The 26,773-nt window shown below is 31.9% G+C and overlaps 2 protein-coding genes across 2 annotated transcripts; one reads left to right on the forward strand and one right to left on the reverse strand.

The window, feature by feature from the left end:
- Nucleotides 1-109: 109 nt before the first annotated feature.
- On the forward strand, nt 110-11,269 carry LOC127701601 (acyl-coenzyme A diphosphatase NUDT19-like). Its single transcript, XM_052205557.1, has 3 exons — nt 110-900; nt 2,510-2,717; nt 10,108-11,269. Exons 1-3 carry the CDS (start codon nt 178-180, stop codon nt 10,350-10,352), a joined length of 1,176 nt encoding a protein of 391 aa, XP_052061517.1. The 5' UTR covers nt 110-177; the 3' UTR covers nt 10,353-11,269.
- Nucleotides 11,270-15,096: 3,827 nt separating this feature from the next.
- On the reverse strand, nt 15,097-25,340 carry LOC127701602 (uncharacterized). The gene is made up of 5 exons (XM_052205558.1): nt 25,129-25,340; nt 24,409-24,528; nt 23,317-23,418; nt 22,052-22,144; nt 15,097-21,012 (listed from the first exon to the last, which is right to left on the reverse strand). The coding sequence occupies exons 1-5, from the start codon at nt 25,313-25,315 to the stop codon at nt 20,528-20,530; spliced, it is 987 nt and encodes a 328-aa protein (XP_052061518.1). The 5' UTR covers nt 25,316-25,340; the 3' UTR covers nt 15,097-20,527.
- Nucleotides 25,341-26,773: the final 1,433 nt, after the last annotated feature.

The following is a 26,773-nucleotide window of genomic DNA, read 5'->3' on the forward strand; positions in this document are numbered from 1 at the left end:
TTACTTTAATATATTGATTATATTTTGAAATCTTATCTACAACATAAAAGTTATGATGGTCTCAAGTTTCATTAGACGTTTTAATAATTTCATGAACATAGGTATATCCAGAAATTTAAAGATGGCTGCCCCCATAGAATAAAATTGTCCACTTCGATAAGACAAATTCTTTATAACATGGCTACTATTTTAAAACATTGGAGAGAGGCAGCTACTCTGATTATTGCTGCTAAATCGAAGAATATTGCAAACAAATACTCTTATGAAATTTTGATGCTGAAAAGAAGTGGGAAAAGCAAATTTATGCCAAGCTTGAGTGTGTTTCCAGGGGGCGTGGCAGAAGATGCTGACTTTTCCCCAGAATGGGTTGACGTCTTCTCCTCTCTTGGCAATGATGTATGGTCACAGACATTTGCCCATTTTGCTAAGGTGGGGAAAGGTCCTCCAATGTTTAGCAGACAAAGGGATGATCATTATTCGAAAATCCCAAGTGAAGTTGCCTTTAGAATCTGTGCTATAAGAGAGACATTTGAAGAATGTGGAATATTGCTAACCAGATCTTCAAATGACAATAAAATACATACCTTAACAGAATCTTCAAGTATATCAAAGAATTATGGCAAAACTGGTAATATTGCTATATCTGATTTTGAGACGTGGAGGGAGAAAGTAGATAAAGATGCAACACAATTCATCAAAATGTGCCAAGAATTTGATATGGTTCCTGATATATGGTCATTAACAGAATGGTCAAACTGGTTGACACCTGTTAGTTTGGCAAGAAGATCATCGGGAACTGATGAAGGTTCCAAAAGAAGATATGATACTGCATTCTTTCTTTGTTTATTGGACACCGTACCAGATGCTATGCATGATGATAAAGAAACTGTACATTTACAGGTTAAAATCCACCTTTTACTCTACTTTGTTTAAATGAACTAATGTGAAACTACCATTTTGTAACATTTCAAAGTCTGATAATACGTACGTACAAACGGACAAGGGTAAAACTTAATGCCCCCGGCGCTACGGCGGGGGCATAAAAAAACAGCAAGAATTGCTGTGATAATGTAATGAATCAGGCAGTCAAATATCCTCACAAAAGTATTCAATTTGATGAAATTTTAAAGATCTTATCAGACTTTGAAATGTTACAAAATGGAAGTTTAACATTAGTTTATTTACGTACATCCCAAAATTGGTTTCCGTTCTCTAACTTGAGTTTGCCTCAACCAAATGTTATGAAACTTATACACAATGCTTATTACCACAAAAACACAGATCAAGTTTGAATTTTGGTGGCATCACTTTATTTTAATCGTTCTAGAGTTATGCCCCTTTATAAATGGAAAAATTGCAAAATTATTAGTTTCCGTTCTCTAACTTAAGTTTGCCTCAACTAAATGTTATGAAACTTATACAAAATGCTTATTACCACAAAACACAGATCAAGTGTGAATTTTGGTGGCGTCACTTTAACCGTTCTAGAGTTGTGCTCCTTTATAAATGGAAAAATTGCAAAATTTTTAGTTTCCGTTCTCTAACTTAAGTTTTGCCTCAACCAAATGTTATGAAACTTATACACAATGCTTATTACCACACAACACAGATCAAGTTTGAATTTCGGTGGCGTCACTTTAACCGTTCTTGAGTTATATCCCTTTATAAATTGAAAAATTGCAAAATTTTTATTTTCTTCTAAATGTCAAGTAATTTTTAAAATTGGAGTTATCTTCCTTTGTCCATGATTGTAGTTGAATCATCTACAATCAATGCTTTATACAATGCAATGTTTAATTTTGACTTGACCAAATGTTATGAGACTTACACACAATGCTTATTACCACAAAACTCAGATCAAGTTCAAATTTGGGTAGTGTCACTTTTGCCGTTCTTCAGTTATGTCCCTTTATAATTTATTATTTAAAAATTATGTGATACAAAGTCGACATTTCAAATCATTAATTGTGTTGATGTTGTGTACATGTTCTAAATGTGGTTAGTCCAATCAAAGCAAAGTGTAGCATGTCTCATTGCTAGATAAAACAAAAATAGTGTTGCATGTAATTGTTACAGTTTTTGATTTCGGATAACATTTTTTCAGAGGCAGTCATTTTGGAATCACTTTTGTTTATATCTGCTCAAAATACAGCATGAAAATATTCAGTTGCTTTAAATTACAATTCAACCATATACATTTATGACTATATTTTTTTGGTGAATGAACAATCACCTTCAGTATGTTTACTGTTTGGTCTAAGCTTATATATCTACAACTTGCACATTATTTTTTTTTAATATTCTTTATCAATGTAACACTGTCATTTTATTTATTTATTTAATGACCATGATGACAGTTTATGACTATGGGTAATTTATAATCACAAATTTCATTGACAATTGTTATGACTTTGTTGAATATATAACACAATGGTAATTCATGTTATACTAACTAGAATATTAACAAATACAAATGTAATTAATCTAGTTTACCTTGTTTTATCTTCAGTGGTCTCCACCAGATGAGTTAATTAAAAGTCATTTAGAATCTAAAGTTAAACTGGCTCCACCACAGATTTATGAAATATGTAGATTTCTAAATTTTAAAGATATGGAGGAGTTGAATGAATTTTGCTTGACCAGAATCGACAAAAGAGTAACAAGAAATTTTCCAGTACCTGCTATCTGTGATGATGGAATCTTTGTTCTTTATCCAGGTACATGTATAGAAATTGTTGTATATTTTTGGCTTGAACAAAGTTTTGGAGTTTAAGGCAAATCTGAAGATTCTGTCTAAAATTGGATAATTCAGATATGTTGATAGTATATAGATGCATTTAGGTGTCATCCCACTTCAGAATTTAAGGTAGACATGAAGACTCAACAGGGAGATTTGAGGAATCATGATAATGCCATTCATGTGACGACAAATTTATCAACATGTCACCTTCTTGGTAACTTTTAAGAGCCTTTTTTTAATGACAAATGTTTTCTATTTTACTGTCTTGTGGTCTGCATAAATTGATAATTATAAAAAAAAGAGAACTTAAAAAATAGGAGATATAAATCTAAAATTTTATTAAAAATACTGCATTGATTTTGCATATTCTAAAACCTAATTCAAACAAAAGCCTGTTTAAATTTGCTCACAACTGTGCCATTTATCAATGAATTAGTAAAAAAAAAGTCTGCAAGTCGCACATTCCCCCTCCCCTCCCCCCAAAAAAAATTAATTTCAGGTTCGCTGATCAAGTCAGCATCATAAACAAAAATGCCATTATTCTATATTTATAGGTCACTGAATGGCCTTCAACAATGAGAAAAACTCATACAGTCAGCTATAAAAGGCCCCTACATGAAAAAATGTAAAGCATTTCAAACGAGAAAATTAACAGCCTAATTTATAATGTTAATAATACAATATAATTTACGGAAAACAAATATGACAGACATGAACCATCTATATATACGGCGGGGGCATAAAGTTTTACCCTTGTCTATCCGTAGGTATGTCCGTCTGTCCGTACGTCCCAAAGTTGGTTTCCGTTCTTTAACTTTAGTTTGCCTCTACCAAATGTAATGAAACTTATACACAATGCTTATAACCACAAAATACAGATCAAGTTTGAATTTTGATGGCGTCACTTTAACCGATCTAGAGTTATGCCCCTTTACAAATGGAAAAAATTGCTGAATTTTTCGTTTCCGTTCTCTAACTTTAGTTTGCCTCAACCAAATGTTATGAAACTAATACACAATGCATATTACCACAAAATACAGATCAAGTTTGAATTTTGGTGGCGTCACTTTAACTGTTCTAGAGTTATGCCCCTTTACAAATGAAAAAATTGCCGAAATTTTGGTTTCCGTTCTCTAACTTAAGTTAGTCTGAACCAAATGTAATGAAACTTATACACAATGCTTATTACCACAAAACACAGATCAAGTTTGAATTTTGGTGGTGTCACTTTAACGGTTCTAGAGTTACGCCCCTTTACAAATGGAAAAATTGCTGAATTTTTCGTTTTCGTTCTCTAACTTTAGTTTGCCTCAACCAAATGTTATGAAACTTATACACAATGCTTATTACCACAAAATACAGATCAAGTTTGAATTTTGGTGTTGACACTTTAATTGTTCTAGAGTTATGCCCTTTACAAATGGAAAAATTGCTGAATTTTTTGTTTCCGTTCTCTAACTTTAGTTTGCCTCAACCAAATGTTATGAAACTTATACACAATGCTTATTACCACAAAATACAGATCAAGTTTGAATTTTGGTGTTGACACTTTAACTGTTCTAGAGTTATGCCCCTTTACAAATGGAAAAATTGATGAATTTTTTGTTTCCGTTCTCTAACTTTAGTTTGCCTCAACCAAATGTTATGAAACTTATACACAATGCTTATTACCACAATTTACAGACAGTGTCTTCCCTAGAAAATTTTTCATGCATGGTGGGTCCAAGGTGAATTTGCAACGCGGCGCGCGACGCTTCTTTTTCCAGAATTAGTAACACTACATAATTTATATGTTTAAAGCCATATACCAATCTAATTGTTTTCTTTTAGGTACAGCAATTCATATAAGTCTGTCATGTATTTATTACAGATGAGAGGAAGACTTTATAAACAATAATAAAAATAATCCAGTCTGCAATAGTTATTTACAAAATAATGCCATGTAGGCCTACACATTATTTTGTTGATATCATCCTCTGTTTCAACTTTCCAAAGGTCACCACACATTTTTCAAAATCAAAATCTTTCTCCTTTGGTCCTTCAATTGATATATGCATTAAGCAATTCAGCACTTTTTGGCATAGTCTTTTTCTCAAAGGTGTTTTAACTCTGTTTAAGCATGAAAAACACCTTTCACAATCAGCTGTTGAAACTGGTAATGGAAGACTCAATACTGCATACTTAGACAGACAAGGATACAAAGTTCCAAGACTGGCAACTTTGTTCATTGTCTGCCTAAATGTCATGTCTTTACATTCTTTCACTAACAGTGTCCTCAGTTTGCTGATAGAATGGTTTCAGCATCAACAGCAAGTTGTTAAATAAAACTTTGAATGTCATCATTGCTTCACAGAGATTTTACAGGAAACAATAAAACAAAGTTTATTGTGTTTATTACAGAAGTCGTCAATAAAGAATACCTGACATACGGATGACATTGTTTGGAAGTTAAGCTGACATTTTATTTCATGACAATTTGTAACTATTTTTTTTAAATACATCTCTGTCCAATTTATTTATAACGCTTCGTAATTGTAAAAAATTCGTAAGGGTTCCGCGGAACCCAGTGTCTCGCCTACTTTTTCTGTTAATGCAGGCTCAACAAAAATGAGGAAGTAAATCAATAAAAATATTCCTCTTGATACTATCTTTTGATTGTAAGAAGCTTCTGTCCAAGTTTGGTAAAAATCCATGATAGTTTATGAATCTGATAAATGTTTAAACTGCAGACTGAATGTAATGTTAACTGGAAAAAAACAAAATTTACTTCTAGATACTAGCATTTGATCATAAACAAGCTTCTGTCCAAGTTTGGTACAAACCCAGGATAGTTTAAGAAAGTAATTAAAATTTTAAAAACTTTAACCACAGAGTGAATGTATTATTTCCCGGCAGAAAACTAAGTCCATTTATAAGTAAAATACGGAAAAAATGGAATTTTATTTTCACAAAATTTACTTCTGGATACTATCTTATGATCATAAACAAGCTTCTGTCCAAGTTTGGTAGAAATCAAGGATAGTTTAAGAAAGTTATTAAAATTTCAAAAACTTTTAACTACAGAGTGAATATTTGTGGACGCCGCCGACGACAACGACAACAACGACGACGACGCCGCGGAACGTAGGATCGCTATGTCTCGCTTTTTCGACTAAATTCGAAGGCTCGACAAAAACCTATCTTGCCGAAGAGAAAGAAATTTAGCCCCACTTGTGTAAAAAACGGCAGATGAATCCGCTACACTTAAGCTTCATGTGACCCATTCAAATAAAAGTAGAACAACACAAGTTTATTAAAAACAATATTTCCGTAAATAACTACGTATGTTTTGAAAGTTTTTCTATCAAATCTTTTAAATATTTCATAAGACACGTCTTTTTCTCGGCCCGGTGGCGGTGATGTGTATTCTTTGATATAATCAATCAACCGCGACTAATCTAAAAATAACTGATTGTTGTGACCAATCAAAAAATAATTCATCGATGTAAATATAGCTGATGAAAAAACTGCGAAAATTTATTAAAACAAAAGTTTTGTCCATTCTCGGTGAAATTACGTTAGTTTTATTTTATAATACCAGAGTACTATACCAAATTATTTTAAATTTCTACTTTTTAAAGATCACAGTAAAATAACGATGTCAAACACCCGGGGCGTGTTTTATTGGTCTCTTCGGTACATCTCCAGAATGTCTTCTGGTGAAGCGTCCAAAAAAATGAATCTGGACCTCTTCTGGAGATATTCTATGGAAGATCAATAAAATAAAAATGCAATTTGCCGCCGAATATAGCAGGTTTTTGTTATGTTGGATGACATAAATTAAGTTTACGATTTTTTTAGAAAATTAAGATACGTCCATGCAGTAGACATGACTGTAAAAGTGTTCTCTGTTCGTTACAATTTTCTTTATGCTTTCCTTTAACTCAATTTTGCTGAACAAATCAGGCTTAACCCCCACTATTAGATTTTTAAGAATAATCTTAAACTGCACAAGAGTTCTTCAATGTTTGTCTGGAATACGACTGATGAAAAAGGAAATCTTAGTCTTTCCATTTTTGTTTTTAAAGTAACCGAGCTGGATTAACAAGATATCAGTTGGTTGTGTACTGATTGATACTTAAGTCTGGGAGAACAAGATTTATTTCAGTACTAGTTGCAACTAGCTTTGAACGAACTTCTGGTAATTGCAAATACTCTTAGTTCGATGCTTTGAGTCTATTGTCTTAATGTTAGTTGTCCGGTTTCTTTTGTGTGTCTCGTACCGATCTTTTGAGTTAATCTAATTGCAACAGATTTGCGCAGGTTGTTCTTATATTGTACTGCTACACTACTGTTTCAGCTTCGGGGAGGATTGAGCGCTCACAAACAAGTTGTTGTACTGTTACATAACTGTCCCAGGTAGGGGATGGTTGGGATCCCGCTAACATGTTTAACCCCGCCACATTCTGTATGTATGTGCCTGTCCCAAGTCAGGAGCCTGTAAGTCAGTGGTTGTCGTTTGTTGCTGTGTTACTTATTTGTTTTTCGTTCACTTTATTTTGTATATTAGTTAGGCCGTTAGTTTTTACCATTGAATTGTTTTACATTTGTGATTTCGGGGCTTTTTATAGCTCACTATGTGCCAGTATGGGCTTTGCTTATTGTTGAAAGCCGTATTGTGACATATGGCTGTTAATTTCTGTATCATTTGGTCTCTTGTGAAGAGTTGTCTCATTGTCAATCATACCACATCTTCGTTTTTATATAAACCCCTGCCATATTCTTTATGAACCTGTCCCAAGTCAGGAGCCTGTAGTTTAGTGGTTGTCGTTGGTTCATGTCTCAACTCAAATTTGATATTTTGTAAATTGTTTTGTTTTGTATAATTAGGCTGTTAGTTTTATCGTTTGAATTGTTTCACACTTTTAATGGCCTTTTATAAACGGCTTTACAGTATCGGGTTTTGTCATTGTTGAAGGCCTCAAGGTTGCCTATAATTGCTTACATCCACTTTATATTAGGATAGTTGCCTCATTAGCAATCATATCACATCTCTTCGTTTTTATATAATTTACCCGACATTTTATCTCGTGTTTTCCTGAACATGCATGAAATATTTGTCATTGGGCGTTAAAAATTAGCATGATCAATTTAAACTTGTGTTTAATAAGAGAAAACCATCTGATATTTATTTATTTGTTGGGATGGGGGACAGGAGGATTTCGTATATGACTGATATGGTTGCCTGGTAAGTGCTAAAAAATAGGTATGATAAGCGACAAATTAAAATGAATAATAATGCCCTCTTTCCTTCTTCATTAATTCCTCATCTATTGATTTAAACAGGCTGACTACTAGCCCAATCATGAGTGTTGAAAGTAGCGTAAAACACCAATCAAAATCCCTTCCCTAAAATTTCAACGAATAGTTGTCCCTTAACTGTTATTGTCCGTGTAGTTCTTATATTCATCCAGCTTATCGTCCTACAGAGATGTCCTACTAAGGTTGTCATACCATAAAAACGTTTATAACACAGCTCACATTCTAATATATATTCATTCATGAATTTATTAATGTCATTTAGACTAAACGACGCCATGTTTGTTTTGTGCCTCTGCCGTCTAAACCACCTATTTAAAAAGAAGAGGTGGAAGAGAGCCAGAAGATCTTCCTAATTCAAAAAAATAGAAATGGACCTCTTCTGGCTCACTACCGAAGAACAAAAAAACACGCCCCCGTTTTAAGGTGAAATTTACACTGGAAAAGGTTAAACTTTTTATTTAGCACAGAAAGATATGCATTGGAGATTAATCTGACTATTTATTTATCAGCTAACTGGCCACTTCTATTATGTAACCGAAGTCTCGATATATAACCAACTAATCAAGAAGGTTGTAAAATCCCGGCACGCGCGACGTGATGCATCCAATTATCAGTCGGATCAGTTTAAAACACATGTGGCGTGTGGTCACTTGTCACTTCACTTTCAAAATCGATAATAAATATTTTACACAGTTATAATTTTCACACATAGCGGGATGCATTGCGGCAATGATGAAAGCATGGCGGTCGAAATTTATGCGTAGCGGTACCGCAATGCTTGAACAGCCTAGGGAAAACACTGACAGATCAAGTTTGAATTTTGGTGGCGTCACTTTAACCGTTCTAGAGTTATGCCCCTTTACAAATGGAAAAATTGCTGAATTTTTCGTTTCCGTTCTCTAACTTGAGTTTGCCTCAACCAAATGTTATGAAACTTATACACAATGCTTATTACCACAAAATACAGATCAAGTTTGAATTTTGGTGTTGACACTTTAACTGTTCTAGAGTTATGCCCTTTACAAATGGAAAAATTGCTGAAATTTTGGTTTCCGTTCTCTAACTTAAGTTAGTCTGAACCAAATGTAATGAAACTTATACACAATGCTTATTACCACAAAACACAGATCAAGTTTGAATTTTGGTGGTGTCACTTTAACGGTTCTAGAGTTACGCCCCTTTACAAATGGAAAAATTGCTGAATTTTTCGTTTCCGTTCTCTAACTTTAGTTTGCCTCAACCAAATGTTATGAAACTTATACACAATGCTTATTACCACAAAATACAGATCAAGTTTGAATTTTGGTGTTGACACTTTAACTGTTCTAGAGTTATGCCCTTTACAAATGGAAAAATTGCTGAATTTTTTGTTTCCGTTCTCTAACTTTAGTTTGCCTCAACCAAATGTTATGAAACTTATACACAATGCTTATTACCACAAAATACAGATCAAGTTTGAATTTTGGTGTTGACACTTTAACTGTTCTAGAGTTATGCCCTTTACAAATGGAAAAATTGCTGAATTTTTTGTTTCCGTTCTCTAACTTTAGTTTGCCTCAACCAAATGTTATGAAACTTATACACAATGCTGATTACCACAAAATACAGATCAAGTTTGAATTTTGGTGTTGACACTTTAACTGTTCTAGAGTTATGCCCCTTTACAAATGGAAAAATTGATGAATTTTTTGTTTCCGTTCTCTAACTTTAGTTTGCCTCAACCAAATGTTATGAAACTTATACACAATGCTTATTACCACAATTTACAGATCAAGTTTGAATTTTGGTGGCGTCACTTTAACCGTTCTAGAGTTATGCCCCTTTACAAATGGAAAAATTGCTGAATTTTTCGTTTCCGTTCTCTAACTTTAGTTTGCCTCAACCAAATGTTATGAAACTTATACACAATGCTTATTACCACAAAATACAGATCAAGTTTGAATTTTGGTGTTGTCACTTTAACCGTTCTAGAGTTATTTTTTTAACCATTAGATCAAATATCTGTTTCATTTAAAGCTGTGAAATTGAAAAAAATAAAATAAATATTGTTTTTATTTTATTTTCAGGGGATGATCTTTACCCAGAGGATCCAGATGTCTATGGTGCTAAGGAACCACTCATTATTCAAGAAACTTTGAGAGAAATTCATCTGAAATATCCACATCATAATCGTTATGTTTTAAAAGACAAAGAAAGTCACAGAGATTTTATTAACGATGTTAAATTTCTGTGTAATGTTACTCAAGGAGATGGACATGTTATACCTGTAACAGACTTGTCTTTCCTTGGAATGCCTAGGGCAAGGTTTTAAAGACTAGGGTAAGAAATGATTCATTGTTAAGGATTATATTAATATCAGAATAATTTACATAAAAAATTTGATGTGATAGATTAATACAAATGTATGTAAAAATTCAAATATATAAAATTGAGAATGTGTTTATATGAATATTATTAAGCAGCATTGAAATTTTTCAAAGATGTATGAAATTGTTAGTGTCCTGTTTACAGTATTATATATATTAAGTCAGTTTTTATATCACTTTTGTAACTTTACCAGAGAAGGACCATGATTTAAAAGTTAAGAAAAATTAGGTGATATTTCAGATTTTAATGAAATTTTGTAAAAATGTAGAACAGGTTGTACTGTTTAAATATTGCAAAAATCTGTCCAGAGTTTTGTTTTAAAATGATATGTTATTGTAAATTATATCTTTGTTTGAAACACATTTATCATAATTTATTTTTTATTGCCAGTAGTATTTTTTTTAACAAACAAACCTCAAGTCACACTCTGTTCACTAGTCTTGTTCAACATATACCTTGTTTGTTTATTATCCTCCAGATTCTGATATAGACATATGTCCAGAATCCTCTGCTTGTTTAAAAAAAAGAACAGTATATTTTACGTCCTTATTTTTATCAATACTAGGTAAAAGTGAATTACTTCTCCTGAACAACACACACACACCAAGATCTATACATGTTTGTTCTGTTTACACAGCATTTTGAATTTATGTGTAATTTTGTTAATTGTCATATCTAGGTTCATAATGTTATTCAGATAGTTTAAGAGGTTACTTTATTTATGTTCAAGATCTTATGCTATATCATTGAAATATTGATTTTAATAAATTCCTACCTCAAGAACAATTGATGCTTCTAAAATATTTATAGAAACAATCATGGTAATTGTTATGTTAATAAATTATTCATTAAACAGTTCAACATTCGTAATTTTTGCTGCCATCAATATTTATAGAGTAAAATATTCAATAGAAATAAGAAGATGTGGTATGAGTGCCAGTGAGACAATTCTCCATCCAAGTCACAATGTGTAAAAAGTAAACAATTATAGGTCAAAGTACGGCCTTCAACATGGAGCCTTAATATTCAAGCATGCAATTTGAGGTCCAATTTGGTCCTGTGACACCTTTTGAAAGAACATGCATTTCTCATAAAATGTATCCTACAATGTCATTGTATTTTATCCTAGTGACAAAAGTTTTATAGTTACTGGGAAAGTTACAACCCAACCAAAAAACTTTTAACCAAACCATGATGCATGAAAAAAAAGGTCATGCAAGGCCAGCTAGGCTAACATATTATTCTTAATAATGACCATAACATTATCAAATATCAATGACCAATCACAAATACTTTCTGCAAATAACACCAATTGAAAGTGAAAATGAAGCACAAGAAGTGTTTGGCAACTGTCAATACATGTAAATCATATTCTTCAAATTGAATTCAAACTATAAATTTATGTGGCGAGTTATATGTTACATAGGAAAAGGCCTTATCTGAATAAATTGAAATGATGTTACAGATGGTATACATTAATAAAAATCACAGCAAGACAAAAAAAAATTCTGATGACATTGTATTCAAAGCACAGATTTTCAGTTTATCCACTATTACTGAAAAGAAAACATATTCCTGTATAAAAAAAAAATTGATGTCACAGGTCGCAACTTATTTTGTTTTTACAAGCTATTTAGGTAAACTGGTGCAATCATAGTTAAGTTCCAGGGCATGAAATGTGAACATTAAATTTGTATAGAAAGCACATAACAGTGGCGGATCCAGAAATTTTCATAAGTGGGGGCCCGCTCCAGTCATGCTTCAGTGATTCCCTATATAATCAACAAAATTTTTCCCAAAAAAGGGGGGGGGGCCCGGGTCCCCTGCCCCCCCCCCCCCTAAATCCGCCTGTGCATAAAATCAGTGAAAAACCTTCTTAAATTTGTCTTAAAATCATCAAATCTCTAGTTTCTAATACATAGATTTTTCTTAAAAAATTATATGTTGTTGATACATAAATTTTCGTTTTAATGATATAGAATAATCATATGGTCACCAACTTCCTTATTTGTCTAAAAAAAAATCTGCTACCTAGTTGGTAGTGAAAAACGTCAAAAATTAACATTTTACGGCCTGCAACATGATGACGTTACAATTATTTCGATTTTTTCACCTAGAACACCACTTTGAATGATGTACACCTTAAAAAGGCAGTCGGTGACCCTGTCATTATTTTACTTTATTAAAACGGAAATTTATGTATCAACAACATATAGTTTTTAAAGAAAAATCTTTGTATTAGAAATTAGATATTTGATGATTTTAAGATAAATATAAGAAGGTTTTCGCTGATTTTATGTGCTTTCTATACAAATGTTCACCTATTTTAAAAGAATTCAATCAGTAATATTTCAGATGATAAAAGAGATAGATGCTATATTTTTTTGATTTTCAGTTAAGAGTTCAACGATCCAAAGTTGTATGCAAAATTTTAGAAATATCTGTTAAGTAGCCCATTTACTGTAACTTGACCTTAAGTAAATAGAAATCAATCAATTACGATTATGATTATGCCTTAAGTACTTCAACCTATTGTTCCTTCCACATATTTCATGACTGAGGGGGCAGGCCAAATAATCTCCATGGAAATGAGATGTGCCAATACTTATAAAACTGCCTACAAAATATCATTGACTGACCACAAGTGGTTCCCCTTAAACTGAACTAATCACAAACTAACACATTGTTAACGATGCCAACGCTGTCACAGGGAACAGCACACATAAGTCTCACTTTTTCAACTTCGTCAAGTCGAGACAGTAATCATGAGTCAAAGAAAAACTTACCTCAGAAACTAAATTACTGAGCAAACCCCCCAATGAAGAAATCTTTACATTGACCAATAACCTTCCAAAATGAGGTTTCCTCAAATAAAGAGATGTTCAAACAGGTATTTCGGGGGGAATTCCCACTGCATAAAACACATTTTGACATGTCAGAAATCTGCATGCCGTAGCAATTATTCATCATAACCAGTTAAATAAAATGCTCCACTGGGCGCAGCTTGATACAACCGCAGAGGTCGAACCCTGAACAGTTGGGGCAAGTATGGACACAACATTCAAGCTTGATACAGCACTGAATTTGGATTATGATTAAATATTTAACACAGCATAGGTTTCTGACACAGAATGAATGTGGTCTAAGAACTTAAAAAATTTTAATTTACCTATTCAAACCATATCATTATTATTTGCTTTTATATATAAATCAGAAATAACCAATTTAAAATGGAAATATTAAAGAAAAAAAGGGGAAAAAAAATCCCCCCTCAAATTTTTTGAACCCCCTTAGGATTCATCGCCCCCAAACTCAATCCCAGCCTTCCCTTTGAGGTATGGTATCTTGCAGTACAATTTCAGAGAGATCCGTACACTTGAACACAAGTTATTGTCTGGAAACTAGAAAAATGCTTGTTTTTGGCCCCTTTTTGGCCCCAAAATCCTAAACGTTTAGGGCAATTACCCCTAAACTCAAACCCAGCTTTCCCTTTGTGATATGGAACCTTGTAGTACAATTTCATAAAGATCCATACACTTACACACAAGTTATTGTCCTGAAACTAGAAAAATGCTTGTTTTTTTGCCCCTTTTTGGCCCCTAATTCCTAAAATTTTTAGGCAATTAACCCCAAAATCAATCCCAGCCTTCCCTTTGTGGTATGGTACCTTGCAGTACAATTTTAGAGAGATCCGTACACTTGAACACAAGTTATTGTCTGGAAACTAGAAAAATGCTTGTTTTTTTACCCCTTTTTGGCCCCAAATTCCTAAACGTTTAGGGCAATTACCCCCAAACTCAAACCCAGCTTTCCCTTTGTGATATGGAACCTTGTAGTACAATTTCATAAAGATCCATACACTTACACACAAGTTATTGTCCTAAACTAGAAAAATGCTTGTTTTTTTGCCCCTTATTCCTAAAATTTTGAGGCAATTACGCCCAAAATCAATCCCAGCTTTCCCTTTGTGATATGGAACCTCGTAGTACAATTTCAGAAAGATCCATACACTTACACACAAGTTATTGTCATGATACAAGAAAAATGCTTGTTTTTTGCCCCTTTTTTGGCCCCTAATTCCAAAAATTTGGAGGCAATTACCCCCAATATAAATCTCAGCATTCCCTTTGTGATATGGAACCTTGTTGTACAATATCAGAGAGATCCATACACTAACACACAAGTTATGTCTGGAAGTTACAAAAATGCTTATTTTTGGCCCCTAATTCCTTAACTGTTGGTACCATAACCCCCAAAATCAATCCCAACCTTCCTTTTGTGGTATTGAACCTTATGGTAAAGTTTCATAGAGATCCATTCACTTAAACTAAAGTTAGAGTGCGAAAAACCAATGTGTCTTCAGACAACGACGACAACAAGGCCAACGTCATACCAATATACGACCGCAAAATTTTTTTGCGGTCGTATAAAAATTATCTGCACATTTCATTTTGATATGCATAAATATCTAACACAGTAAAAAGTTTACACCAGAAAGAAGAAAAGACTTTGTATAAATAGATACTATTTTCTGGTATGTTCTCATACTGGGCCTTCCCCTTAATATGTAGATCTACAACTTAATCTTTCATGTGTTGACCTTGCCCTGTGATCTTGAAATAATTGTTTGGCTATGTAAGCTAATTTATACACAGGAAACACTACAAAATAGGAAAGACAACAGAAAGTTATTTATTTTAAACTTTTTATTTTAAAGTTAATACAAAATGCATAGAAAAAAACAACAGAGGATTGGAATCAACAAATTAATAGTCATATTGCTAAAAAAATGTCAAAAAGCAGAAAATAATAAATTACATATTTGTCATATTAACATTCACTCTTTTAATCTAACTAGGCTACCTCTCTAGGTACTTGTAAAATGTAGTTACTTAAATGTCAATAGAACCTGAATAAATTAATTAAAGTTGGAAGTCTTCATCTTAAAAATGACACTTTTTTATAAGCAGGTTTTAAGCATTTAATAGGTTGTCCAAAAATATGCAACAAAAGGTTATACTTAAAAAGCTATGAGCAAAGCTGACAAATTATACCTCCAGCCCCCTATCTGAAAATCCAGTTACAGGTATAGGAGCAGTTACAGATATAAAATGCCGGCCACCATTTTTCATGGAAATATGGTTAAGTCTATGTTTTGCTATTGGCAACCCACAAATCAACCAGCTAAAAAATAGAACAGAAGATTCGCAATTCCATAAGTTACTGATTATTTTCTAAATGTTTTAAGAAAATCCAGTCAATGGTTAAAGAGAACTACAGAACAAAGTTTAGACAGAAAAATAAACAAACACTATACACTCCCACTTTGTTTACTGGGTTTAAAAACTAAAGGTAACATTTATTTGATAAAAAGAGAGAATGTCTTTTCTGTAGCATTTAATTCTGGACACAATCAAGTACATTTATTAAAGCTATAATAAGCAGTACATCACAAAAAATAATACACCTTCATCTTAAACCCTGTGGCATTTTTTACTTTATTTTCAATAAGGGCTATTCCATTAAAATGTATGTGGGAGGGTAGGAAGGGAAGTTTAATTATTGAATGTGGGTCATGGGTCTTTTTTCAGTATGCGTCTATTACCATTATGCAAAATTATCTAAAAAATTTGTAAGGGTTCCGTGGAACCCAGTGTCTCGCCTACTTTTGCTGTTAATCGAAGGCTCAACAAAATGAGGAAAAAAAATCAATAAAAATATTCCTTTAGATAAGTACTATCTTTTGATTGTAAGAAGCTTCTGTCAAAGTTTGGTATAAATCCAGGATAGTTTATGAATCTAATAAATGTTTTAAAAACTTTAACTGCAGACTGTATTTAATGTTAACTGGAAGAAAAACTAAGTCCATTTATAAGTAAAATACGGATAAACAGGTACAAAATTTTAACAAAATTTTCTTATAGATACTAGCTTTTGATCATAAACAAGCTTCTGTCCAAGTTTGGTACAAATACAGGATAGTTTAAGAAAGTTTTTAAAATTTTAAAAACTTTAACCACAGAGTGAATGTATTGTTTCTTGGCAGAAAAATTAAGTCCATTTATAAGTAAAATACGGAAAAAATGAAAAAATTTGTTTAACAAATTTACTTCTGGATACTATCTTATGATCATAAACAAGCTTCTGTCCAAGTTTGGTACAAATCCAGGATAGTTTGAGAAAGTTATTAAAATTTTAAAAACTTTAACCACAGAGTGAATGTAATGTTTCCCGGCAGAAAAACTAAGTCCATTTACAAGTAAAATACGGAAAAACAGGAATTTTATTTTTACAAAATTTACTTCTGGATACTATCTTATGATCATAAACAAGCTTCTGTCCAAGTTTGGTAGAAATCCAGGATAGTTTAAGAAAGTTATTAAACTTTCAAAAACTTTAACCACAGAGTGAATATTTGTGGCCGCCGCCACCGACGGAATGTTTGATCGCTATGTCTCGCTTTTTCGACTACAGTCGAAGGCTCGACAAAAATGGTTCTTGGTTGTAGGGATATTTTGAAAGTCCCTTCCTACCCTCCCACACACATTTTAATGGAATAGCCCTAACCCTGTGTTAAAGTAATAAGCATTTATATTTCTAAAAAATTCAAACAATGAACAAGTTATTATTAAAAATTCCTCCACATGCATTATATTGGACTAAATACAATATCTAGACATCATTCCACACATTTGTAATCTTTAGACCATGAGATGGTTAAGGTAAATTTGCCTGTCAAAGCCCAAATTAATAATCCAAAAACTGCCCATACTTAAACAGCAAAATCACATGTTAATATACAATTCTACATAATGATTCAATTCTTTCATTAACAAATATAATAATATCCAAGTGTGTTGTAAAAGTCAATGAATAACTACTGAAGCAGAACAAATATATAAAGCTTTCGATAGTATTCACAAAACAAGTTTAACCCTGTTTTTGTTAAGTAGTGAGTTTTACTGGTCCTTTTTAATCAAACTGGTACCTACAATGAATGAGTGATTTGTTTCCCCTTATGCTGACTTTTAAAAAAAGAGAGTCAGTTGCAATAGAAGAACCAATGAAAAGCTGCAAGTATTTACACCAGTGAGTTTTATTTGACTGTAACTGAGGCCCAACATTGCTGTCAAAAAGTAATATATATTGATTCACTTTGTCAGTCCTAGATAGATTTCTATTTATGTCTTATATGCATTTTATAGAATTTTTCCTTCTTATGTTTTTACATTTTATAGGATTTATTTCCATGGTAATTGCCATGAAATATTTGACACAACTTTGTTAATCAATTTGTTTGAAAAGTAAATAGACATGATTTGTAACAAGAGCTTCTTTCCTTCTTCAAATACTCCTTAAATTTGTAATATCTGACCATTGTAAACATTAATATATTTTAGGGTCATCAAAAAAATCTTGTAATGATTAATGGGAAAGTTGAAGATGGAAACAAGTAAAACATCTTCCAAACATTTATCTTTCCAGGGTGACAACAGAAGGTACATTGTAACCTTCTAAGTCTATCCCACACACACAAAAAAAAAATGATGCAACTCTTTGAATTCAGAATACTTAAACATTGATTAAGTTATGTCAGTTCTATTCAACATCAACATTTTGAGCTTTGACTTTATGCGACATGAAGGGTTGACAGTGACTACGGGAAAAAAGGAATAGAGTGGGATGTGTGTAGCCGGGGGCTACATGTACTACATTCCATTCTTTTGTAAGTTAGGATATGTATATATTGATAATTGCATAAAGCTTATGTATATATATATTCTTTCTATACTATGTGCATGAAAATATAAATTTGAAATAAATTTTTTGCAGTTATCAAATGTATATTTAATAAAACAAAGTTCTCTTATATCATGTTAAATTTGTTCAAACACATTCTTATAAACCTACAGTAAAACACAAATTGTTTGGCACATAAAAAACAAAAATTTAATAAATGATACAATGTTTTCAACTGCATAGGTATCAAATGAGATCATGCATGTTTTGATTGACAGCTTATAATGCAAGTTTGTATGTACAACATTTTAATTCATGGATAGTCATGCATCTTTTCATATAACTGCAATTAAACGTAACCTATCAAATGATGTTTATTTTATCCATGTATTGCCTATCTGCTAATACATTCCATTGATTGAATATAAAAATGAAAAGATGTGGCATGAGACAACTCTCCACCAGAAACCAAGGAGATGTACAAGTTAACAACTATAGGTCATATGAAGGTTAATGCAATGGTTTTTCAACAAGCATATATATTAGATATTTTAAAAGAACACTTTGTGTTTGAGTTCAAATAAGATTGATTTTCAATAGAAAATCATAATTTTCTTAGTATATTTAATACTAAGTTTTAATGCTGGAATAGAAACAACATTCATTATGTCTCCCTAATAATCTATATCACTCTTTTGAATGACGTCACATCATGTGGGGTCTTTACCCTCATTATTGGGCCATATCTACTTTGTACTGAATCAGAAAAGATCCACGTTTCATAGTTTACATTTGTAAATGAGGTCATATGATATGTCAGTAACTTTTACATATTGATATTTGAAATGTAATGTACATGTTCAAGGCTACATATAAAACAAAACAATCATTTCAATTTGACACCCTTTACAATGTACAAAAATGTAGAAAAAACTAACTTTTTACATCTAACAAATATTATTATGCATGTATTTATCTCACATAGTATGTAAATTAGACAAATAGGAAGTTCAACTATTTTACAAAACATCTTTGTAGTAATTGTAAATAAACAATGTACATTTTGTACATGTATACAAGGAGTTACAGCAGAAACTAGGCATTTGTTTATCAATTGTCTTTTATCTGGTCAGTTCAATGTTAATTTTATACAGAGATATCTAAAAAATAATGTTGAAATCAGTATTGCTGAAGAGAAACAGCCTGATTCAGAAGACTTTACCTTACATATATCTCTGTTATCTTTGAACAGATTTCTTTGCAAGATTTTTGAATTTTTATTCATTCTATATTTAGGAAGAAGTAAAACTGTAACACTATTTGGTAGAAGGTGAATAAAACAAAACATAAACATTTTTATAGTACCTTAATCATAGTATGATCATGTTGGTACTTATGATGAATCATATATAAAAATTGAGTTTTATTTCATTCTGTTTATATTTTTATACATCTTATGGTATCTTAAAATGACTTTTGGATTTTTTTCTAAAAGATACATAAATTGGAACTTGAAAAGACATTTATACAAGTGGAAGCTTTGATATGCCTCATTCAAGCTGAAGAATTGATATGCTTCATAAAATTGAGGGTTTGATACATCATAAAACATAATTCAACCCACAACTGTGATTTTCAAAGTGCTTCCTCAAGGTCAGGAATTTAAAAAAAAATATAATTTTTCCGATGTTGATCATTGAAGTGATTTTTCAGTACTTGGCCTATCATGTATACATGAACATGATTTTCTTTCCTATTGATCAATACCATGATGCTTGGTATTTCTTAATTCTTAACACTTTTAAAAGCTAATGCTTCAACACTCTTTTCACCCTCCCCTCCTTGTCCCCCCCCTTTTCAAGGAAAAAAATAACAAAAAGAATCTGTAGTTTGTAAATGGTTCAATGACCAATGCCATCTTCATCAAAGACTTTTAAAAAGGACAAAATGTGTATTCAATTTCAAGAAACAGCAAACTGTTCCATTTGTATGAATGCACAATTCTTTGTTGTCAGAGTATGAATAAAGATATGTAAACCATGTCAGCAAACCAGTTTTTTTCAGGTATCAGTAAACTTAAAACACCCAATAACATTCAATAAGTATTAAAGTTAACAAAATTTATATTATGCCTTTGACTAATAATTCCAGTCTTTCTATTTGTACATTATGCTAACTTTGTAAGATATCATTTCTTTATTACATTGTACATCTTAAAGTTACCAATGTTCAAAGCCCTCTTAAAATTTCTCTGTAACATTTTTTCTAAAACTATGTAAGTAACAATATTTTACTCCATTTATCAAATATATTTTAAACATGTATAAAAATAAATTGTTTTTTTTATCATATTCACTTATTTACATTTCAATGCATATTTTAATGTTCCTGAGCCTGATCATTCCTCTGTAGTCGGACCAACATTCGTCGACACCAAAGCTGAAAATTTGGCACAAAGACATACAGTAGCATTACCACTGGTAGAAACATTTTTGCTTTTGTTGCCAAACTGGGAATCAAGATGCCAAAACTGTTCATCAAGTTCGCAGGAAGTAATAACAGAATTGTAACAATGTTCATCAAACATAGAATTGTATTGATAACTATATCTACTAAAATCCATAAAACTTCTATGGCACATCTGATCAACCCAAATACTGGACGAACAGGAATATAAAACAGACAGCGTAAAATTTCATACACAACTGTTAACATTGTCTTGCATATAGGCCATGTGACCAACTGGAAGAGTCCATTTTCATTCTGTACGTCTGCTACTAACAGGAATAATATTATGACTAAAAATACACTATACCAGAACTTCTTGTCATCATTAAGATTACTCCATCGAGTTCTCAAGTCAACTGTAAACAGAAAACATGGAATAACTTATAGCATGTATCATGCATAAACATTAAGGATATTCAATGTGTTTTTTTAGAAAGTAGTTTTGCAACTTGAAAATATTTCCTTGATTGGTTGATTGTTTGTGTTTAACGCCACATTGAGCACTCTTGGCTATATCTAGGTGGCTAGTCTGTATTGATGGAGTAAGTCGGAGTGCCCTTAGAAAACCACCCACCTTAGCAGGAAAACTTGCAATCCTAATCAATTAAGATCGGAGTCAAACAAACCTGCAGTGTGCTGGGTTCAAACTCACAACACAAGTGTTGACAGCTGACTAGTGATACTGTAGATGAACTACTTAGACCACTCAGTCACCAATAACCATTCCATTCATTAACTTAAATTTCCTTCTAGTTTAATTACAATGCTTTTGATCCAGTCCATTTTACCACTTTCTCAATATACCTCATTTGAATATCCGATATTTTTGTGTACAAGACATATTGGCCAAAATTTATAACTGTCTGTCTATGCATATTTAAGGACTGCCATTATACTCATTTGAACAAATTAAAATTTTGTACACAAAGTGTTGTAACCAACCACTAATTACTTAAATCAGTAATGCTTACCTCATGTGCATATTTTGTATTCCAAATAAGGTTTGAATTAAATTTTTGTAAAAAAGTTATAACAACAAATAAGAAAATTCGTTAAACTGGCACAGTGATAATATTCAATTACTTGCACCTAAAATTTGTTTCTAAAATTAGCTACAGGCACAGTAAAAGCATACATTAAATACATTTTTGAAACTGATTGTGGTCATGTTTGGTCAAGTGGTATCAGAGAAGATTTTATAATGATTAACAATGACTAAAGACAAGGGATACCAAGTGACTAGAAAGTGTTGACACTGGCTTCCCTAGCAATGTGAGTTTAAAACAGCTATTCATTGTTATTGATATTAATAAATAAATGCATGTTCGTAATCTTTATCATTTCCTGAACAAATACATACAACACATAATCATATCAGTTATCATTATATATTACCTATTCTGGGATGGTTGATTGCTCTTGTTTTTAAAATGTCCAAGTAAAACACAGTTTTATCCTTCAACCACTCTGCTTTATCTTCTATATCACCTTCAAAATTTTTAAGACAATCATATTTTCAGTACTTTAATTTAAAGTGCAGGTGTAAAGTTTACTAATGCACAATGTACAATTAACAAAATACAAGTGTGTAAACAAAGTTTGTTTACACACTTGTATTTTGAAAGTGATACTCATTTTAGATATGTGTTGTTTTTTTCTTGTAACAATAATCAATTTCTCTTTTACATATATCACACATTTTGATATACATGATATATCATTGTACCATTCCATAAAATTGGTCACCATTCATTACTATGTTACCGGTGTATATAAAATATTCAAAAGTATTCAAAATATCATTATTCAGCATGAAATAAAGGCATAAAGGCTATATTTTAATATGGAGACTGTTGGAGCTATGCAATTCCAGATCATTAGATTGTTTAGCGTCTTCAAAATTTTACTATCAAACCTTTACACATGGTCAATTCAATCAGACATTATAATGATTACATGTATTTAAACAACTGTCAAATGTTGAAATCAATTGCCTATTACTCAATTAAATCAACAAGCTTGATGAGATTTAACATTAAATATACCATGGTTCCACTTTAACAAATTTGGTCACAACACCTGATATTTTTAGAACAACTCTTAATTTAAATTAATTTAAACTTTTGTGTCATTCACCACTTTTATTCAATAGAATTTTATCAGAAAATTGTTCTGAAAAAAAAAGATATGTTGATGAAGAACTAGAATTAAGGATGTTTGCTGCTCTTGTTTTTTTTACTTTTGTCAGATATTCAGAATCCGCTGGTTTTACCCATGTGTTGCCATTAAAAATTTTGCCTGCTTACACATACTTTTCTATTCATAATTTTAATACATGTAGTTTAAAAAGCTATTTTTTTTTAAATCTTATAAAATTCTTGTTATTTTTCAAAGTTTTTGAAAGAAAAAAGGTACCAATGTTAAATGTAGGAAAAATCTAGAGAGATTCATTTCCAACCAAATTTTCAATGGCTTATATCTCAAAAACAAGGACATGGACCTTTCATTTTTTTTTCTGCTTTTTTTTTGCTCTGTTATTTATATACATGATATACTATCAATAAATAGTCTTTAAAAAAAAATTTTTTAAAGCTTGTTGCTTTAAAACAGAGGAGCAAAAATCTTTAAATTTCATATAGGTAAAACCTTTAATTTATTACCATCTACTCGTTGAAATTCCCCTAATAAGTGGGAACAGTGTTGGTAACCTTGTATGCATCCATCCATAAAATTTCTTGCATAGATATTGCTTTGGGTACGGTCTGAAAAAAAGATTAAAAAAATACAAAAGATTGTTAACTTGTAAAATGTAAAAAAATATTTAATGTATCAGTCACGTCAGTATTTAAAGTTATTATTAGGATACTTCAATTCAGATAAGAAATGATATCGAGACATAATAAATGATTTTTTTTTTAAATTTTTGATGTGTAAAGGTTAATATTTGAATAGAATATTATGATAATTTTATTTCACTGATTATGTTAGTATATATGCATAGTTTGACATAATTAACATATCTTTGAAAGGGTTGTATCTTGGTAGTTTTAGGGGTATAAAATTATGGCTCTAATTATATCTTTTCTTTTTTTATTGTCATAGAATCAGTTAGATGTATGAGCTGGTAGCCATCACAGAGAGCACCACTGCATGTAAATTGTGATCAAAGTCCCATAACTCCTGTAAAATTGTCAAATCAAAATGATGGTACAATATGGTCAACTGCACATGATGGCAAACAATCCTACTAAGTATAAGAGTATTCTGTCAAATCTGAAAAGGTCTCAGAGGAATTATGCTCACAAGGGTCCAAAAAAGGGCAAAGGTCTCAGAGGAATTATGCTCACAAGGGTCCAAAAGTCCAAAAAAGGGCAAAGTTACGTCACTCCAGTAAAACTGGTCAAATCAAAATGACGGTGCAATATGGTCAACTACAAATGATTGGAAACAAACCTACCAAAATTCACAAGGATCATTGCAGTATGATGGTCCAACAAAAAATGGTCAAAGTTCAAATAACTTCCTTAATAAAAATTGCTGATTCAAATTGACGGTAAAATATGGTTGACTACACATGATGGCAAACAATACTACCAAATATGAGATGTTTCTGTCAATGTGCCTCAGAGCAGTTGCATTTAGGGTGTCATGTGGTTTGTGACAAATAAACATGCAGATTACTATAGGCTTCCTCCTATTGATTGGCGGTGCCTTAATGAAAGTTTACTGTTTTTCTTTTGAATATAATGTACCTTTTACACGATCACAGACTCGCTTCACAGGACTTGTCTTCCAAATATTTAATACTGATAAAAGCATGTTGTCCCAGTCTGAATTACTCCATGGATCTTGCAAATCTTCTTCTGTTAATTCTGAAAGCAGTAAAATAATCTCTTTTGCCAATTTCAGCAGATTATAACAAAATGTATGCATTTATAGAATCTTTTCTCTTTATAATGTTTATAAATGTAAGTACTATATATTTATCTATTATTCTTGCAGTGTTATTATTCTTCATGGTCTTAGTTGTAAATTGAAATAAAAAAAGAATATCAGTTGAGATCATACCTCTTTTGTTAATCTTAAAACATATAAATCAAATATGAAATGCAATTAACAGGGATTAAAAAAAGCTCATTGAGGAGTCTCCACATGCAATAAAAAAAGTACTTTATGTATTACTCATTTACAACTAACAAAGGGAAATAACTTGCTTCAAATTTTAATGTAAAAATAAATCAAATTCCTGATTTCATGCTTTGGAAAAGGCTATATTTAATAGTGGTCATACGCTAAATTGCCACTATGACAGGTCTTAAATAGTGAAATTACTACCTTATCTCCAAAGGCTGAATTTGGGGCTGAGCATGCACTGTCAAAATATCACAATAAAGCTACATTGTACATGGTTTGGTAAGCTTATTTCATGAAAATAAGACATAACATCTACATGTACGCTCTAATACTCATACCTGCCGATTCATTGGCCTCCAGTATAACTTTCTGTATACAGTGTATAGTTCCTCTGCATTGTGGACACTTTGTATCAGGTGAACGAGATATCCAACGATGGATACACGAATAACAAAAAATATGGCCACATGGCACACAACATGTGGCTACTCTCACTAAATCTAAACACACAGAACAGTTAGGCATTTTCTTACATGACTTTTAAACTGTAAAGAAAACAAAAGAAAAGTTTAAAATATGCATGTACTAAGTGCATGAAGAAAAGCACCAACATTGTACATGTACAGTATTTTACATTTACAATGATTTAATAAAAATTCAAAACAAAAGACCTCTTTGGAAGTTGACCAAATTTTATATGATTTTACTGACTTCATAGGGCTGTTTCCAGATTTAAACTTGTGGGGGGATCGGAGGCCTTTATTTTAGACCCAAACAACCCATAATATAAAATTCTAAAAAGCAACCACCAACAACTTATTAATTTCAGTGCTTCCCATCCCACTCCCTCATGCATTTAAATCTGGAACAGCCCTCATGTGTATGCATACAGTAAATTTCTGACATTATGAAATTAATTTGTTAGGTTTTCCTGAGGTTCAAGGTTAGATAATAGATATTGTCAGTGCTGCAACATGTTTTTTTACCCACAGGTTTGACAATTCCCTATTGAATAAAATGACATAAACCCAAAACAACCAATAAAAAAATAATGTATATAAGATTAAAATATCAATCAGTATACATTCAACATTCAATGCATTTTGTCCAACATGTCCAATGGATTTCGTGTAAAGACCTCATTAAGGTTCACGTGGACCCTATGGCTAAAATGGCTGTGTTTACATCACAAAATTTACCCGAGTGCAGACAAACTTGTGCAACTGAAAAAGTTTTGAGGCATAGCATGCCCTAGATATACAAAATTAAAAACTTAACTAAATTTTGTTGTACACTTTTTCTTAGTCCATCAGAAGATGATGAAATAAACAAACACCTGAGTTCCACTTGATCCAGTCCACTCAGATACATTGTTTAAATCTCATATTGTTGTCGGTATCGGGTCCGTTCGCGCCCTACACTTTCGCCCCCTGGGTTCGTTCGCACCTTTTTTTTATTCAAAAACCTGATGAATTATATATCTTTATTTTCATAAACAATAAAATGCTCCGCAGGGCGCAGCTTGATACGACCGCAGAGGTCGAACCCTGAACAGTTGGGGCAAGTATGGACACAACATTCAAGCTTGATACAGCTTTGCATTTGGATTGTGATTAAATATTTGACACAGCATAGGTTTCTGACACAGAATGAATGTGGTCTAAGAACTTAAAAATTTTAAATTGGACATTCACCTATTATGGTCCAATATCCAAAATCTAAATATATGGTTAGATTCAGCATATCAAAGAACCCCAAGAATTCAATTTTTGATGAAATCAAACAAAGTTCAATTTTGGACCCTTTGGACCTCAATGTGGACCAATTTAAAAACGGTACCAAAAATCCAAAAACTAAATACACGGTTAGATTCAGCATATTAAAGACCCCCAAGAATTCAAGAATAAAACCCCATTGAAATTGGTCAAGAAATAAGCAACTTATACGAAGTATCTTCTTTTGCACAATACTGTGCAATTAAAT

This window comes from Mytilus californianus, unplaced genomic scaffold, assembly GCF_021869535.1.
Source record: "Mytilus californianus isolate M0D057914Y unplaced genomic scaffold, xbMytCali1.0.p SCAF_5, whole genome shotgun sequence".
Lineage (NCBI taxonomy): Eukaryota > Metazoa > Mollusca > Bivalvia > Mytilida > Mytilidae > Mytilus > Mytilus californianus.

What these genes read in the sequence shown, in the direction of transcription:
- LOC127701602 (XM_052205558.1), bottom strand. Translation starts at nt 25,315, where the DNA reads ATGCCTAACTGTTCTGTGTGTTTAGATTTAGTGAGAGTAGCCACATGT. An exon ending in GGAGGCCAATGAATCGGCAG is followed by an intron (nt 24,529 to 25,128) that starts GTATGAGTATTA and finishes TACTGCTTTCAG; the next exon opens with AATTAACAGAAGAAGATTTG. An exon ending in GGAATTTCAACGAGTAGATG is followed by an intron (nt 22,145 to 23,316) that starts GTAATAAATTAA and finishes AAAATTTTGAAG; the next exon opens with GTGATATAGAAGATAAAGCA.
- LOC127701601 (XM_052205557.1), top strand. Translation starts at nt 178, where the DNA reads ATGGCTACTATTTTAAAACATTGGAGAGAGGCAGCTACTCTGATTATT. An exon ending in AAGAAACTGTACATTTACAG is followed by an intron (nt 901 to 2,509) that starts GTTAAAATCCAC and finishes TTTTATCTTCAG; the next exon opens with TGGTCTCCACCAGATGAGTT. An exon ending in AATCTTTGTTCTTTATCCAG is followed by an intron (nt 2,718 to 10,107) that starts GTACATGTATAG and finishes TTTTATTTTCAG; the next exon opens with GGGATGATCTTTACCCAGAG.